The sequence below is a fragment of the Benincasa hispida genome, chromosome 6, assembly GCF_009727055.1.
Source record: "Benincasa hispida cultivar B227 chromosome 6, ASM972705v1, whole genome shotgun sequence".
In the NCBI taxonomy this organism is placed as follows: Eukaryota; Viridiplantae; Streptophyta; class Magnoliopsida; order Cucurbitales; family Cucurbitaceae; genus Benincasa; species Benincasa hispida.
The window spans coordinates 38,544,736-38,564,648 of NC_052354.1; the positions used below are offsets into that span (position 1 = coordinate 38,544,736).

Genomic DNA, 19,913 nt, shown 5'->3' on the forward strand with positions numbered 1-19,913 from the left:
TAAATTTGTTTGGTTATTAATTTTTATTCTAAAATTTCAATTTCATCCAATTAGATCTTAAAATTATATAAGTATTATCACCGATTTAGTTTATAGTATTTCAATCTCCAATTTTGACTTTAAAAATAGTAGAAATCTTTATGAAGACGATAATATCAAATATTTCATTGAATCAAGTTTTTCAAATAAAAAAAATTTATTAAATGAAGCCAAAATTCACAAATTTCAACCAACAATTTAGCTCTAACATCGTCATTCTTTTTTTCTTAAAATTTTTAGCAATTTTTTATCATAAGAGATTTGATTTGATTTTTTTCCCATGATATTAGGAGCAATTGACTTAGCTCATGTGAGAAATGCCATCATAGAAATCGTTCTTGTGGATTACAGTCTAGACCCACGATATTATCTCATATAATTTATTTTGGTGTTAAAAGAGTTGTAATGAATTTTTATTTGGTCTCTACGTAACATTTTAACACAAACTAATTTTTTTTCTTATTTTTTAAAGTGATTTTAAAACAAATCACTTGGTCCTTCAAATTTGAGTTTTGTTTTTATGAGAGGTTTTGTAAAGAGATTTAAAAACAAACCATTTTTTCACATAAATTTAAAGTTGATTAATAATTGGTTCATGAAATTTAAAATTAGGTTTTAAGTCATTGGAGAATAGAGTTGAATTTAGTTTAAAATTGTTGTAGCTTTTAATAGGATATTCACAAAAGGCTAAAAAACTCACACGACCAATCGAATTGACATCATTAGGTAACTAAAAAACAATCAATGGCAAAACCGACCAATCGATCGAACTACCAGTTCTTTTTTTTAAAATGTATGGTAGGGTGTAGATTTTCCAGAGTCCAGAGCCTCGTCGCCAGAGTCGGTCACCACCTCCGACTGCTGTAGTTCCCTCTTCTCTCCTCTCTTCTCTCCTGTCAACCGAATGTGGCTACCATGCTCTCCCTATCTCCCCTCTCCAAACTCATATTTATATATATTAAAATAATAAAATTTGTCATCAAACCAACTATCCAGTGGTTGATCTAAAAATATTTGTTTGGGGCAAGTGTATATAAGATTACGAGAAAAGTTAAGTTTTTTTTTTTTTTACCTAGATTACAGAATATTATATTTTTAGTCCTGAGTTTTGTTTTTATTTGAGCAATGCGGAGTGTACCCAAATCGATGCACAGACGAACAACCGGATGATTTCAGTGACGAACGACTCATGGACGAACAAATGATTGAAGGAGGATGGACGAATGGATGGATGATGACTAGACGATTGAAGGACGCGATCAATGAGTTAGAACGAAGAAAGGATGAAAAACTGGATGATTTGAGCAGTGTTGTGTGTTAGGGTTAGAAGGAAGAAAGGAAGAAGATGAAAGCACATTCTGAAATGGGGTTTTCGATTTTGGGATTTAAATCGAAACTCCCAATGGGCTATCATAATCGTCAGGAGTTGTGTAATAACTCCCAAGGAATTATTTAATTTGTCGGGAGTTTGGACCATCTAGATTGCCCTTCCTCCCCAATGTCCGATGGGTATGGTGAGGCGTCGAGAGTTTTGTCGAACACCTGACACCCTCCGTCCCCATACCATGCTGGGAATTATTCAACACTTCCGATGGCACCCTTACGTCATCGGGAGATAGACTCTCTCCCAATGACCTATTTTTACGGTTGTTTTAGTCATTGGGAGAGTTCCTTGTATTTTTTTGTAGTGAACTACAAGGCACATGGACAACATGAAGATTGACAGATGACTTTTAGGATACTAAGTAATGGGTATCTATAAATATCATTATCAAGAGATCCATATAAATATGTTGTGACTACATACATAAGATGTATATCTAGACTTTCATATACAATCATACCAATTAAATATCTTAGTATAGTTGCATCCATCACTGGAGAATATGTCTCCTCATAATCAATACTAGGCCTTTATGAAAACTTTGTGCAACTAGTCTTTCTTTGTATCTTGTGACCTTATTATTTTCTTTTTTTTCACAAATACCCATTTACATCTCACGGGTTTGACACCTTCTCGTGTTCGGATTACTGGTCCCAAAACCTGCCATTTTGACAGTGAGTTTAATTCTACCTTAATTGCTTCTTCCTACTGAAGCCAATTTTTTCTATGTCAATATTCTTCAACAGATTTTGGTTCATGATCCCCATTTTAAGATATAATATCAAGAGAAATATTATACGCAAAAATATTATCAATAACTACATTAGTTCAATTCCATTTTTTTCTATCATGACATAGTTTATTGAAATCTTATTATTATCTTTAGGTATTTCACCTTTTTCACTAATTATGTCGAGGATTTATTCATGGGTATTTACATCCTCAACCAAGTCTTTTTTATTGTTAATTATTTTTCATTTTCGAGGATTTTTATCTTTGGAACCCACGGGTCTACCACATTTTTGGCGTGTTCCAGACTCATAGGTCACAATTTATTGTGTTGGGATATCATTTTTTGATGAAACATTTGAAGCTAGTATATGTGACTTTGTTACTTTCTTTGCATCTATAAATGCATTTGGTAATTGATTTGCTATATTTTACAAATGAATTTTTTTCTGACATTCAAGTTTACATTGATCTCTGTGGGGATTTAAATTAGACAATAATGATGCATTCCATGTAATTTTTTTTTTTCAATTTCTTAATTCCCCCTTCTAATGTTGGAAAATTTATCTCATTAAAATGACAATTAGCAAATCGTGTAGTAAATACATCACTCGTCAGGGGTTCAAGATATTTAATAATTGATAAGGAATCATATCCAACATATATTCATAACCTCATTTGAGGACCCATCTTACAGTGGAGCAATTGGAACATATACTGCACATCTAAAAATTCTCAAATGGGTAATATTTGGCTCATGACCATAAGCTAATTATAATGGCGAGTACTTATGATAAACTATTGGCCTAATGCGTACAAGTGACGTTGCCATGTACCCGTACAGATGAAGAAAACTTAGCTCTCATAAGTAATGGTCTTGCAATTAATGGCAAACGTTTTATAAATGATTATGCTAAACCCTACAGGATGTACAACACTTATTCCAATTGACATATAATAATTATCAAAAGCTTGAGATATAAATTCACCAACATTATTGAAATGAATGGTCTTAATTGTATAATCAAAAAATTGTACTCTTAACTTAATTATTTAAGCAAGTAATCTTGCAAATGCAAAATTTTGACTTGATAATAAGCACATGTGTGGCCCGGCCCATCTACTGGATGCATCTATTAACACCATAAAATATTTAAATGGTCCACTTGGTGGTTTAATAGGTCCACATATATCACCATAAATTAGTTCTAAAAATGCAAGTGATTTAGTTCTCACTTTAGCTGTTTATAGTCTAATTATTAATTTGCCTTAAGAGCAAACATCACATGATAATTCATTAGATTGAAGAATCTTCTGGCTCTTCATGGGTGTCCACTTGAATTCTTAATAATTCTTCTCATCATTATATACCCTGGATAACCCAATATATCATATAAAATAACAAATATATCTGGATTCATGAACTCCAGGTTCATTGTTGCATATGTTTCAATTACTCGTATATGAGTATAATACAATCCAGAAGATAAAGCAGGTAACTTTTCCAATATACATTTTTCATTTAAGACAGTAAAGATAATATATAGATATTCCACGTTCTTTTACTATCAGTCTCAATATGATAACCATTGCAATATATATCTTTAAAACTTAGAAGATTTCTCTTTGATTGACTAGAGAACAATGCACTGTCAATTGTAAATTTTGTTCCTCTTGGCAAAATAATATTTTCTTTTCCAAAACCTTTGATCAAGTTTGCAAAACATAATATTATATTTACTTTTGCTTTCAGCATTATCAACTTGAATGATTAAAATGACCACCATAAAAATATTAATTATTTCTTCCTCTGCCACGGTCACGACCTTGATCACGACCACGACCTCAACTACGATTATTAACATTCACAGTATTCACTTCGAGGAATGGTGTTGTTCTAGTTGGTTGAGATTCGTAATTCTTTATCAATAACTCATTATTTTGTTCGACCACGAGAAGACATGAAATTAGTTTAGAATATTATTTCTTTGTCTTGACTGGATGTCATATTTTCTTCTTTAATTGTTTCTCCCATGTTCATAGCATCCAAGTGAATTTCGGCATCGAACACCGATGGCAAATAATTATTGTTATTAATGTCAAGGGCTGTGAATTATAATTTTGTAAGGCTTTTCATAGCAACACTATCACAAAATATTGTATTTATATTAGAAATTTAATATGTACTAAATCTGAAAAATAACATTTAATTTATTAATTTTAATAAAGAGGAAAAAATCAATCTACTTTTAGGACCTACCTTCAACGATGGAAGCAATAGGAACTCATGGCGATAACGTGTTTTGAAATTGAGGAGCATAACAGAGTACAATGTATATGGAGAAAATATAATATAATAATAAAATAAAATATCCAAATTATAAAACAACTAAAATTATGAAAATTTAATGGGAATTTGAAGTGAGTTTCTCACCAATGTATGTGATTTTAAGATCTACCAAATGCCACTATTTATAGACAAAGTGGCAAGTATGATGTGGTCTTACATGAACACCAAACATGAATAACTACAAGACACATGGACAACATGAAGATTGACACATGGCTTTTAAGACACTAAACAACAGACATCTATTTATGTTTACAATATTTATAATAGCAACAAAAAAATAAATTCAAGGAAAAAATGATGAGATGAGATCAATTGGAATTACAATTGGTGGTAGGAAAATCCAACCAAGAGAACATACTTGACTTTCATGTGCCACCAACAGTTACTTGCAAAACAATTAGAATTACAAATCTGTGTGATACTTGTCATAAAGACTTTGATGTTTAACTGAGTTTTCAACACGATGATCAAAGCAAGCTTTTAGAGGGGAAATCAATTAGCTAACTATTATAGATTTATCTTGTTCTTATATAGTGAAATTAAACCTAAGGTTTCTTTCATCTTCTTATGAATTGGACTCCAAAAGATTGGATCGAGCTTGTCGGGAAACTAGCTGGAGGTAGCGGGCATCAGCCTCGACCAAGAGGGGCCCTTTGGGACATGGTGGTCCACTCCCCTTATCCACTAATGATAGCACCAATGTGCTATTTAGATCTACTTAATTCGAGTCTGTTCTTGGATTTTATGTGATTATTTGACTATTTTATAGGTTTTGAGCACTTAAGAGGTAGAACAGGTCGATAGTGACAAAATTGAGTTAAAACAGGCCAAAATGAAGCTTAATTGTATCAATCGGGAAAGATAAAACCAAAATGTCCAAAATTGCCTTGGAGGCATAGTGCATAATGCACAGTGCAGCGGTGCTAGGGCCTGACGCTTTTTCAAGTAGCATAGATTTTTTTGTAGCATCACGTCGTTTCCCTGTCGCGCGGCAGTGCTAACTTCAGATGCGCATAGATTTCTATTAGTGTCATGATGTTGCCCTATGACACTACAGCGCTATCATGATTTTATAAATACTTTTTTTAGCCACCTAGGTCAGAATACTTGGATTCCAGCCGACTTCAACCATGACCTCTCTCCATTTCCTACCTCTTTTTGGTCAGTTTATGTATCAAAACAATTTCTTGGTGTCCATGATGTCAATTATGGACTAAGGTACTTAATCTAGTTTGGGTTTTAGGATTTTTTTTTACCTGTGTTTGTGAGTATTTGAACTTAAATTTATTATTTCTTGGACTCAATTCTGATTTAATAGAATTTTATCATATTTTCGGATGCTTGGGGACCGTATGATTTTTGCTTTTTGATTGATATATGATACATGACATTCAATTATATGTTAACCTGCAAGAAGAAATAGGTTAGTTTAACTTGTGAGTCGATAACGAAAAGCATTGCTCTAATCAACCTAGGATTGAGTTGAACGAATATTTAATTAAGGCTTTTCATGTTAGATATTCGACTTAACTTTTCATTTTGAACTTGATGCTATTAGACCAATTGGATTCGTATGCTTTTCATTTAATTCGACTTGATTTAATAAGATAAATTGGATGATTAATTGGCTTTCCCAATGAATTCGGTTAAGTACAATAAATACTAAATTAATGTTATGAGAATTTCGATGATCAAGTTTACAGTTAATAGAGAAATTCTGTTAAAACCCAAACTAGGCATTTTTCTAATTGTTATCACAATTTCTAAATTTAATTTGGTGCAATTTAGTTTTCTTGTATCAACAAATTTCAACCCCCTTCCCCTATGGTTACTGTGAACCACAAACTATTTGATCCAAAAATTCGAGAGCTCCCTTAGTTCGACCCGTACTACCACTATTACATTAGTTTTGAGTAGATACAGTAAAATTATTTGGGTCAAATGTGGACGACGAAATCTGCTTCGACCAACTAACTAGTTATATCTCACCTAGGCTTATTTCCTACCCATCTTATGTCATTTTGGGATGAGATAATTTCCTGATTTTACCTTCAAACTTTGGCTTCCTTTCTTGATCATTTTCTTAGATCCAAAAATACCTATAACAATAAGATTTTCAAACCTTTCGTTGCAAATATTGACAGATAAAAGAAAGAAAAAATTATCAGTAAATAAACCAGAATTTACATGAAAGCCAAATATAGTGGTGGCTCTGCCTTAACCAAATTTTGCAAATCAACATAATTCAAGAATCCATAACCATGTGACTTTTGACAACTAAATTTATAAACACTAATTCAACTCATTAATTTCTTCGTTTTATTTTTTAATTTCTAGTAATATTTTAAAAATCTATGTCAAAATTTGAAAACAATATATATATATTTGTTTGAAAAAACTTGTATTTCTAAATAAAAACAAACAAATTTGCTAAAAATTAAATATTACCTCAAGAATTATATAAACATATGCACAATTTTTTAAAAATATAAAAATATACAATAAAATGCCTAAACAATCAGTTTTATAAAAAAAAAAAAAAAAAAATGCAAAGAAAAGAAGAAAGAAGAAAAATTCTCTCTGCGTCAATTTATATTCTAAACAAGACTTCAATCATTAGTTAATTAACCTGCCTAAATGGTGACATGCAAATTTTTAAAATGTAATTTATATCCATGTGGCATAGTATAAACATACTATATTGATTTGTCGATCTAGACACAGAAAATCTCATCTATATGCTCAAGTATATAGAAATATTTATAAAGAATGAAAATATAGCAAAATCTATCCTTATAGAGACTATTGATGACAAATTCCTATCAACGATAGACTTTATCATTGATAAATTTCGAGAACTAGAACTAAAATTTGTTATATTGGTAAATTTTGTTTGTATTGTACAATATCTACTAATATTTTTAAGTCTGGATGTAATATTTTTAACTATCCCTATTATTTATATCATATTTACATTAATTAAGTGACAATTTGTTGTACTCCTATTCCAATATTTCGTCAATTTTTTCATAATTATTTTCATAATATGGCGGAATTTTTCTTCTTTGCACATCTGGATGGAAACGTTCTTATATGAAATTAAATATTCCGATAGGAAAATTTCTAATTCGCCACGTGCCAATAATTCAAGGGAAAATAAACAAAACAAAAGGGTCCCAATTGAAAGGCCGGTTTTCATGATCTTTCCTTTTATCTTTGGAGATAAAATGACAGAGTGAGATCCAGATCAATAAAGATAAGTGTTTCAATTTAGATACAATAAAGATAAGTTATTCGAGGGAAAAAAAAAATACATTTAAAATCTATTAAAAAGAAAAAATTTTACCGATAAAAAAATATCAAACTATTTATAGAAATAGTAAAAAAAGAAAAAAAAATTATTATAGACACTAATAGACTTCTATAAAAAAAGATTAAAATTTTACTATTTTGTGTAAATAGTTTTTTTTTTCTATTCTTAAAAATCCACTATTAGAAAATAATAAATCAATAAAGATCAACATGTAAAAGAATGACAAGTTAAGGGACAACTTAGCCAATCTGATAATGGGTATTGAAATAATATGGAGTTCCATTTCAAAACCAATTAGCAATGAGAGAAGTAGCTCATCTATCTTATAAGAAGTGTGAGGTCCCTTATTTTTTCCAAGGTGAGATTCTCAACAACCCTTAATCAAAACGAAATTTATAAAACCGATTGCAACTAAATACTTGTTGTAACCATCACTTCCCCATACCCGGAATGGTATGCTATAAAGTCGTTGTTGTTGCTTTTTGCTTTCTAGTCTACTACAATCTTTCTCTTCTCTATTCATACATTCAAAACGTTTGCAAAAACCTTTTTCTCCAAACCCGTTTTTCTAAAATGGGGGTGGAGATTGCAAGAGGCACACGATGTGCCATCAACGTTCCGTTTTCGAATTGGCTGACTTGTTTGTGAGCGGAAATAAGTGTTGCACAATCACTAAGGGAAGCTTCTAAAAGTGTGATTGTGACAGTTGCAACTTTTTGTGATAGTTGAGATTTTTCGTCTTCGAGTTGCTTCGAGTAAAGATTAATACTCATTGAGTAAAGTGAAGTATCAATCAACACTTATCATGTTCCATCGAGCAATGGATAGAAACTCATCAAGGATATAAGGAAATTTCTATCGAGTATCGAGTATCTAGCATCGAATAGTTAATAGAGCCTTTCTCAGCCATTTCTACACAATCTTAGTGTTGATCTTGATTAATTGAGCTTAGAAAAGATTGATTAACCCAACAATTTCTGGTATTAAAGCATTTGAAGATCATCAAGATCAGCATTCTTTAAGTATCAAGATACTCAAGAAAACCATTATCGATATTCTATTAGGTCGAAGATGGTTGTTGCTAGATTTGAGATAGAAGATTTCGATGGAAAAGGTGATTTGGGTTTTTGGAAGGCCAAAATCAAGGTTATTCTTGGACAATGGAGAGCTCATAAAGCCCTTTTAGACCCATCGACTCTGCCACCTACGTTTACAGTTCAAGAAAGAGAATATATGGAACTTACTACCTATGGAACTTTAGTTCTTAATCTCAATGATATCATCTTGAGACAGGTGATCGATTAAGACATGGATTACATGAAGTGGGTCAAGCTAGAAGGTCTCCATGCAACTAAGGATCTCCCCAACAAGATGTTCTTAAGGGAAAAGTTCTTCACTTTTAAGATGAATTCTGCTAAACCACTATCAGACAATCTGGATGAGTTTAAAAAGATAGTTTATGAGTTCAAGAGCCTTGGCGAAAAGATTGTCGATGAGAATGAAGCTTTTGTTTTGTTGAACTCTCTACCTGAAGTCTATAAGGAGGTAAAAAATGCCTTGAAATATGGCAGAGAGTCAATTACCGTTGATACCATTATTTCAGTATTACGATCTAGAGAGTTGGAGCTTCATCTAGTCAAAATGGAACAGCATGGTGTAGAAAGGCTATTTTTCAAGGGCAAGAACAAGCAGAATAATTCTAAAGGGATTAAAAATCAGTCTACTGAAAAGCACAAACCAAAAACAAAACTGAGATATAATTATTGCAAGAAGAAAGGACACTTAATGAGGGATCACTACAACTTAAAACAGAAAAATCAAGAAAAAGAGAAGGATCAGATAGGAAAATTGCTAGAAGTATTAGTGGTTGAAAAGTCCTACTTCTATTCTGATGCCTTAGCCTCTACTAGAAACAAAACCAACCAAATAAGTCCTCTCGGGAAGCATGACTAAGTACTTGATATTGGTTGTACCTATCATATGACATCCTTTATACCTTGGTTTAATATCTACAAGGATGTGGATGGAGAATCTGTGTACATGGGGAACAATGAAGCCTACAAAATTAAAGAAGTTGGTTTAATATCCTTAAAGCTAAAGGATGGATCAATCAAGCTTCTCAGAAAAGTGAGACATATACCTTTACTGAAGAGAAATTTGATATCTCTGGGTATGCTTAATTCCATTGGGTGTGAGTAGAGGAAATGATGGAATCCTAGAAGTGATTAAGGATTCTAATGTAGTGTTGATTGGTGAAAAGGTTAATGATCTCTATATAGTAAGAAGAGTAGAGATGATGATTAGTGCCTACACTATTTCAATAACAAACTTGATAGAGGCAGGCTTATGGCACAAAAGACTATCTCATATCAGTGAAAAATGGATGTAAGCACTGTCTAAACATGGTATACTGCCTAAAGGGATCAGTGAGCATCTTTCCTTCTATGAACACTGTATTCTAGGGAAAGCTTCACAAATAGGGTGTACTGCCCAAGCTACCAGACAAAGCTTCACAAAATCTCAGCATACCACCAAAGAAATATTGGATTATGTTCATTGTAACATATGGAGACCATCTCCTACACCAAGCCTTAGTGGCTCAAGGTGTTTTCTAACCTTTACAGATGTCTTTTCTAGGAAGAGCTGGATATACTTTCTTAAAACTAAAGACCAAGTCTTTGGGAAGTTTAAAGAATGGAAAGCTATGATAGGAACACAAACATCTAAAAGATTAAAATACTTTAGAACTGATAATGGGCTTGAGTTTTGCAATGAATACTTTGACGGTATAACTAGGCATAGAACTGTGAGGTATACACCTCAACAGAATGAGGTTGTTGAGAGGTGAAATAGAACTATAATGGAAAGTGTAAGATGTTTTCTTTCTGATGCTATCATAAGTGAAAACTATTCGGTAGAAGCTGCAGCCTGCACAGTGTATACCTTAAATAGGTGCCCTCACACATCTCTAGAGTTGTTTTTCCTTGAGGAAAAGTGGACTAATCATCCTCATAATCTAGAAAACCTTAAGGTTTTGGGTATGTAAGGTCTGTTCACCAAAATAAGGGAAAGTTGAAAGCCAGAGCAGTTAAGTGCATGTTTGTAGGCTTTATAGAGGGGGTCAAAGGATATAAAATGTGGCATTCAGTAGAGAGGAAGTTCATAATTAGCAAAGACATCACCTTTAAAGAAGAGGAGATGTTTATGCAAAAGGAGAAAAGACATGAGAATGGAGCTGAGTCATCTACCACGGGAATTGAGGTGGAGTTACTTACTGACAACCAATGGAACTTAACCTACCTAGTGACATAAGAAAAGTTGAGGAAGCTTTAGGGGAACAAGAGGAGATTGCTAATGAATAGCCAAACTTGAGTTAATATGTCTTAGTTATGGATAGACAAAGGAGAACAATTACCCCTCTAGCAAGATATACTGAAATGAACTATATGAATTTAGTTCTAAATGTTGTTGTGGCTCCTACTAACCAAGAACCAACAACCTTTGAAGAAGCAACAAGTTGTGCTAATGCAAGGGATTAGATAGAAGCCATGAATGAGAAAATGTATTCACTAAATGTGAATGATACTTGGTCTTTAGTTTGCTCAAATACTTCTTTAGTTTGCTCAAATACTTGGTCTTTAGTTTGCTCAAATACTTGGTCTTTAGTTTGCTCAAAATTTTGTGTTTCTTCTGTTTGCTCAAATACTTCTTACTATCAATTTTACTATTGACTTTTTGTTAAGTACTTATTTTTGGTCTCTAATGTTTTCAGGTTTATTTAGAAAAAATTAGAAGAATATTATATTTAGTTAAGTTTCACTATCTTTTCATCACTATTAAAATTAATTTAAATTTTTACCTCATAATTTATAAATTAATTAATAACATCAACATCATGGCTGAAATGAATATTAGTGAAAAATATAGGTTCTAAGTGTAAATCTTGTAACCTAAGGATCAAATTGAAGAAAAAAAACTCAAATATCAAACGTAAGATAATTTTAACAATTTGAAACCAGGGGCTACAATGAAATCCAAATGAAAACTTAAAAGACCAAAATATAACATTTTGTAATCTAAAGATCAAATAGAAAGTAGATCTCCTTCATCTCTATTGTAGCATAAATTTTTTTTATAACATTAGATAAAATATCAACAAAATATAATAAAGTTAATATGTAAAGAAAACCTACATAAATAACATTAAAAGATTTATTATTTTTTTTAAAACAAAAGTAGTTTTTAATATTTTAAAAATATCGAATTTTTTATAAAAAAATTTACTGATAGAAAAAGTCAAACTATTTACAAAAATAATAATAAAAAAAAATTGGTTGACACTGATAGACTTTTATCAGTTTTATTGTTGATAGATTTCTATCCGTTTCTATCATGAATAGACACTGTTAAACTTCTATCGATTTTTATATAGACACTGTTAAACTTCTATCGATTTTTATCCATCTCTATAAAAAAATATTGTAATTTAATTATTTTGTGTAAATAATTTCCCTTGTTTTTCTATTTTTCAAAATCTCTTTTTTTTTTTTTTATGAGTTAAAATATCAATCAGATTGACATTTTAGCAATATTTTTAAACATATTCTTCCCGAAATGGAGATGGCAACTATTCTTCTGACATTAGATTCTTTGCTTAAAATAACAATATTAAGTAAACTAATTTGAAGAAAAGTACAATATTGTAGGATAACGTGATTTTTTAAAAATTTACAATATTTTTTATAGGTTAAAAAAGCACTTTTAAACTTTTCTAGGACGTATTTGCTTTCCATTTTAGAATGGGTGTCTACTAATTAATTTAAATAATTATGAAAATAGATTTTAAAATTAATTTTAACAATGATGATAAATAGTAAAATATAATTAATTATAATTATAATTGTTCAAAATTAATTTATAGATGTTAACCCTAAACATGTGAGTATTTAGTGAAACTTAATCTTAGAAGTGTAGATCTTGATATCTGGAAACAAAATTAGAGTAATACTCAAATCTCAATGGTACTAAAATGTTACTAATTGTAAAGTAAAAGACTAACTTGTTATTTATTGATCTTGGTGAACCAAATTGTTCAAACTGAAATGTACAAAGATTAAAGGGCTAATTGCATAAATGGAATTCAAGCACAAAACAATAGAATATGTAGTACAAGGATAAAATAATTGCATATATAAATAAAAAAAAATGGTAAAAGACTTAAAAACTCATGCCTAGCCACCATTTTACTTGCTTCTTCCCAGTTTTCTCAAATTAAAAGCTGCTATCAGTGATAGTCACTTATAGCTGCTATCAGCTACTATCACCTATAGTTTCTATCAATTGCTATCGATGATAGTTGCTGTCAGCAATAGCTTTCAATTTGCTATCAATTGTCAGTAGCAATCATTAATTCACTTTTATCAATTGGAATCATCCTTGAAATATCAATACTTAAAACTATCAGTGGATATCAATGATAGATTTATAAATAGTGATCAACTTTAAAAGAAGAACAACTTTGATTATCATAGTAGCTATCACTTATAATCTTTTATCATACTATCACTGATAGTAGATATCAATCGCTATCACTGATAGATTTTCATCAATTAGAATCAAACTTAATGATTGACTTGTTGGTGTTAAGTCATTTATGAATGGAGTATTTTCAAGTTTTGGGTACGAAACTCAATCTCATAATTTTTGTAAAATAAAAAAAAGAAAGAGAATAAGAAAATATTCAAATAAAGGAAAGAAAATATTTAAAAATAAGAGAAAGAGAAGAAGCAAAAACTGAAGAAAGGAAAGAAAATTAAAAAGAAAAAAGAGAGTAAAAACAAGAAAATTAAAAAAAGGAAAAAAAGAAATGATAGAAAATAAAAAAAAAAATAAAGGAAAGAAGCAAAAATTGGATAAAAGAAAGAATAAAATAAAAGAAGAAGAAAAAAAAAATGGAGAAAAAAAGAAAATGAAAAAAATGAAAAAAAAAGGAGGAAAGAAGCAAAAATTGAAGAAAAAAATAAAATAAAAAGATTAAAAAAAGTGTGTAACAAAATAAGACAAGAGAGCCCAATTGAAAAAATTAAAAAAATTCATAGATTGACTAGTCAACTCATCCATATTTTCAAATATTTTAAGGATGTAATATATTTTTAGATTTTTTCTCTTATTCTCTATCTATTACAAATATCTAACATTAAATCGTTACCAACTAATTTTAAGGACTAAATTGTGTATGACCATAAAAATTCAAAGATTAAAATAAGTTTTAACAAAAAAAAAAAAAAAACATTAATTTACGATGATTTTTAAATTATTTATCGGTATCGTTGAGCCATATACTAGAGAAGTTTGAGGATTTTTTTTCCCTTTTTTAAGCTTTGAATTTGAACATATATTATATTTTTTTAAAAAAAATTATAATAACTTTTAAGTTGAAACTTTTGTATTAGTATATCAAAATTATGATAGATTTGAAAGTACTTTTTATTATTATTATATAAAGAAAAGGAAAGAGAGACCCAAATTATAACAAGATGACAAGGTGATTATAACAAGATGACAAGGTGATGTGATGGTGGGCGTCAAATTAGGACCCAACCCTTATTATTTTTTATAAGAAGAACGCCACTTAAAGAACAATCGTCTAACCACAAAAATGTTATCGAAAAAAAAATATTTTTCTAGATCAAATAACACTTTTAAAAAGATGTCAAAATTACTAGAGAAATATGACAAAAAAAACTTAAGATATCATCTATTCTAACATAAAAATTTTCAATAATAACTCCAACTGCAGAATGAGAGTACTCCACTTTTTTATTTTAAGTATAAGAAGGGTAAGTAAATTCGAACCACATACATATTGATCACTAATATATTAGTATGTTAATAAAGTTATGCTCGCTTTGATAAGAATATCTAAGGGCGTTCATGGGTTGGATTAGGTTGGGTTGAAAGACTTTTTTAACTCAATCCAATTGTTCAGGTGGTAAATTTCTTCAATCCAAATAACTCCTATTAAAAAATGAATCCAACCCAACTCAACCATGGTTTGAGATAGCAAAACGTAAATATGTAAAAATCTAATTTAATTATTTTCATATATTGAATTAAGATTCAACTCAATTTCAATTTCGAAAATTTTCTTTCTAAAGTGAAAAAAAACTACATTTAAGAGTTGTTAAAGAATAAATTATTCTTAAAATATTAAAATTAAATAAAATTAAAATCAATATATGTATAAATAATCGTATTATAAATAACAAAATAAAATATTTTAAAGTTAATAATAAATTCCGATTGCTTCGAATTGGTTTGAGTTCTATTATAATTATTTAATTTTTTTGGAAGGCGGAATATCGTGCTCTGAAGCTTGATAATGAAAGTCAACTAAAGCGCCTGTGCATTTGAATTGAATGTATGTGCGGTAGTTACTCTCTTCTATTTTTCGTTGAGTTAAAATTTAAAATGAACTATTAATATTCAATTATTAAAATGTGTATATATTAAGTTAAGGATAAATAGAGTAGGTAAAGAATGTCACTTATATATATTTAGTTGGATGATTAAGACTTTTAGATGAAGATATATACTTTATGTCGGTTGACCTATACTCATGCCAAATTTATATAAATATACTAATATTGAAGGAACATAATTCAAGTGACATAATTGTCTTATTGATCTCAAGGTTAGAGATTGATATTGTCAAATATGTTGCAAAATATCTTCCTTATAATTAAAGTTGAGGTTGCTTAAGAATTTGAAACAATATATATAAAATCATTGAAATGAGTTCAAATTTATTTTGGATAATGAAAATCATTTTGGTCACCTTTTATATATTGTAAAAGGTCTCATTCGCTTAAAAATTTGGAACAATAAAATTCAAAAAACGAGTTCAAATTTATTTTGGAAAAATGTCAACATTTTGAACAAAAGAAAAGTAAAGGTCAATTAAAAAAGCTTACAATTAGAAAATTGTCGGCACACAAGAACAGACTAGTTTAGGTAGATAATAATAATAATAATAAATTGATAAATTTGACAAATAACATACTTGAATCAAATCCAAAATAAGAATCAAACCTTGTATCTATATAAATACCATCAAAGGGTTGCAAACTGGATAACGAGAAAAAAATTAAATCAAGTATGAAACGTTCTATGGCTACCATTCTCCTAATCATCCTCATCTCTATATTTCAATTAGGGGTCTTCTCCTCCCACACTATCCCCGATCAAGGTAATTAACAATCCTCTCTCTCATTCTTTTTATTATTTAAGATTTGAGTTGATTGGAACAGGAGTCTTGAGTACATTTCTTCCCCAATTAATCTCACTTGATGGGTCTTTTTCGAGCTACAAGTGAGGGAGAATTAACAATTCCTATTGTGTTTGGAACTTTTCTTACCCAGATACTAGTTACTTGAAGTTTGTACACGAAGCCAATGAGTTACCAGAAACAGGGGAATATGATTACATAATAATAGGAGGAGGAACAGCAGGATGCCCATTAGCTGCGACATTGTCATCAAAATATTCAGTTCTCCTTCTTGAACGAGGCAGTGACCCTAACAAATATCCCTCTGTGTTAAATGAACAAGGCCTATTGAATGCTTTTGTTGCGGAAGATGATGGCCAAAATCCCTTTCAACATTTCATCTCTGAGGATGGTGTAGAGAACATAAGAGGGCGTGTTCTTGGCGGTGGTAGCATGATCAATGCTGGCTTCTACTCGAGGGGTCATCGTGAGTTCTTTGAAACTGCAGGTGTTGATTGGGATATGGAATTGGTGGAGAAGGCTTATCAATGGGTTGAACAAACTGTGGTATCTAGGCCTAGTTTGAGTGCTTGGCAGTCTGCTTTTAGGGGTGCATTATTAGAAGCTGGGGTTGGCCCTGATAATGGATTTGATTTAAAGCATCTTGTTGGAACTAAAACTGGAGGATCCATCTTCGATAACAAAGGAAACAGACATGGAGCTGTAGAACTTCTCAACAAGGCTGAACCCCAAAACCTTAAAGTTGGAACTCAGGCCATAGTCGAAAGAATCATCTTCACTGGTTAGCTCCTAACAAATCTTTGGGTTAAACTTTATGTTTGTTAATGAAAATTTCCAAATAAACCATTTTAGTTTCCAAACATTAGCATGCTAATTAAGTATTGAACTTCTTAGAAAAATAATCTATTTTTGAAACTTATATAGGTTTTTTTTGTCACAATTCAAAATTCATTCTTGCTATATTTATATATCGAAGAAAAATTGTTCAAGAGGCTATCACAATTTTATAAAGATCACCACAATGTAATTAGCAAATTTATTCTACTGGTGCATAAGAGACAAACAATAAAATTATCTCAAGTTTGTATGAGTGGTTATTATGTGACGTGTAGATACAAACATGTAGATTGTTTCTAATCTATAAGGAGTCTCTCCACAATAGTTAAATTAATTTTAACATTATTGTTTTCGATCACTATTCTGAATTGATAGGTTTATCAGCAAGTGGGGTTTCATATTCTGATCCAAAAGGAAAGTTGCATACAGCATTCATCCGTGAGAAAGGTGAGATAATTCTAAGCGCTGGAGCCATTGGAAGCCCTCAACTTCTCCTTCTAAGTGGGGTTGGCCCAAAATATCATCTTTCATCCTTAAAACTACCTGTCGTCCTCCACCAACCACATGTGGGCGAATTCATGTCCGACAATCCCCGTTTCAGTCCCACAATCGTTCTTCCATTCCAACTAGTTGCTTCATCTGCACAAGTGGTTGGAACATTAGCCAACAATATCCATTTACAGTCATTTGCTAGCCCTTTACCATTTTTTGCTCCACCGTCTTTTAGTCTTCTCCCTCCTCAATCCACTTCCATCATCCCCAGCTTAGCTATTTTTGTTGGAAAATTCTCTGATGTCCTTTCTGAGGGATCACTCCGATTGAATTCCTCCATTGATGTGAAGGAGAGTCCCATTGTTCGATTTAATTATTATTCAAATCATGATGATCTTGCTCGATGTGTCAGAGGAGTAAGAAAAGTGGGAGATTTGCTTAAAACTCAAACTATGGAAAAGATTAAGAACCAAGATTTGGAGGGTAATAAAGGATTTCAGTTTTTAGGGCTTCCCTTGCCGGAAAATTTGTGGAATGATAGCGCCGTTGAAGAATATTGTCAGAAGACGGTGACGACTTATTGGCATTATCATGGAGGATGTTTGGTTGGAAAAGTGGTCGACCATAACCACAAAGTCATCGGAATTGAAAATTTACGTGTAGTTGATGGCTCCACTTTCTCTGTCTCACCGGGAACTAATCCTATGGCCACCCTCATGATGCTCGGCCGGTGAGTTATTAAATATATACACATGGCATATCTCTCTCTCACACATACTGATTTTATGAAAACTGATTTATTAACCAGTGATTTATTTGTTAAAAACTGATTTCATAATATGGATTGTTTTCTATGTATAAGAAAATGAGTAAATTTATTTATAAATATATAAAAATGTCATTGTCTATCACTAATACATAATGATATTTTGTAATATTTGAAAATATTTCTACCTGCTTTGCTATTTAAAACAATTATTCTTTTAATATTTAGTTCTATACTTTAAAAAGTGATTTTTGTACCATCAAAATTAAAAGTTGTTTTCACACTAAGTGTTTTGAATTAAATTTTTTAATTATAATCAGTTTTGTAAAATTGTTATAAATCATTATTAATATTAAAATCCATACTTGTATAAATCATTATTAGATAAAAATTGAAAGGTTGAATACTTGATTAGATATAAAATGAAGATTCATAAATTTTTAAGAAAATGTATATGATAGGTTAATCTACTAGGTCTAAAAATAGTAATTTTTTTAGATTTTTGTATGAAAAATCATAGGCATGTTTGTTTAGTTAGTTTAAAGATCTATTAGATATAGTCTAAATTTCAAAATATTTCAAGCCTTCATGACCTTGAAATCTTGAAATGACGGTTTTTTTTAATCGTGAATAAAGATTCTTAAAACATAGAGGTATGTTTTAGAGGAAAAAAAATACTAAAGAAAAGATTTGAAGAATTATTTTTAAATAAGTAACAAGTGCATAAAAATTTCTTAGAAACAAAATACTACAGTTAAAGAAAAATTATTTATATGATAAATTACTAAAAATATTTTTAAATATAGCAAAATATTACCGTTTATCTGCGATAGACATGGATAGAAGCTAATAGACATGTATTAGTACCTATCAGTTTCTATTAGTGATAGATGTTATTAGTCCATCCGTGTATATTTCTGATAGACAGTGATATTTTGTTATATTTATAAAAATTTTGATTATTTTTTTAATATTTGAAAATAATTGTACAGTTTATGTATTAGTAAGGTTTCTTTTTCATTATATTTTATTTCCATAGACTAAAAATTTAAAAAATGTGTTGCAGGTATGTTGGCCTAAAAGTACTGCAACAAAGATCAAGTTAAAGAGTGCAGGCTAACAAGACCACATTTTGTGCAGCATTCTTGTCTTTTATGTTTCTTTTTTTATTTTCTTTTTGAAATAGCATTCTTGGTTGTGGGCCATATATCTTGTCATTAACTATTATTAATGGGAATAGAAATGGTTTTTTTCCTCTTAAGTTCAACAGAGTGGGTTTGATAATTGCCTTTTATTTTCTTATATCTGATGTTATTGTTGTTAGAATTAAAAATTGTTTTAATTTTTCGTATTTCATATTTTATTGGTTTCTAAATTATAGACACGGTTTAGAAACAAAAATACTTTTTTCTTATTTCCATATCATTTCCAGTTTTTTCTAAAAAAAAATGAATAAATTTATTATTTTATGCTTTTTACTCATAAAATAGACTGAAGAACAAAAGCTAGAACTCGTTTATTATTATTATTATAATTATGATGACAAAAACTATAGCCAAAACTCATTAGTAGCTTAGTCACCAGCAAAAGAAATTAATGGCTTTTAGCTAACATCCCTAAACTAAATAAATTGATTAAATAAACTAAAAAAACCGAAAAAGAAAAATATCATAATTTCAAAATTTCACCACTAGATTGAGAAGAAGAAGAAAA

At 30.3% G+C, this 19,913-nt stretch overlaps 1 protein-coding gene across 1 annotated transcript; it reads left to right on the plus strand.

Annotated features, from left to right (window-relative positions):
* The first annotated feature begins 15,937 nt into the window (after positions 1-15,937).
* LOC120079550 ((R)-mandelonitrile lyase 1-like) lies at positions 15,938-19,464 on the plus strand. The gene is made up of 4 exons (XM_039033771.1): positions 15,938-16,066; positions 16,239-16,886; positions 17,318-18,164; positions 19,267-19,464. Exons 1-4 carry the CDS (start codon positions 15,976-15,978, stop codon positions 19,304-19,306), a joined length of 1,626 nt encoding a protein of 541 aa, XP_038889699.1. The 5' UTR covers positions 15,938-15,975; the 3' UTR covers positions 19,307-19,464.
* Positions 19,465-19,913: the final 449 nt, after the last annotated feature.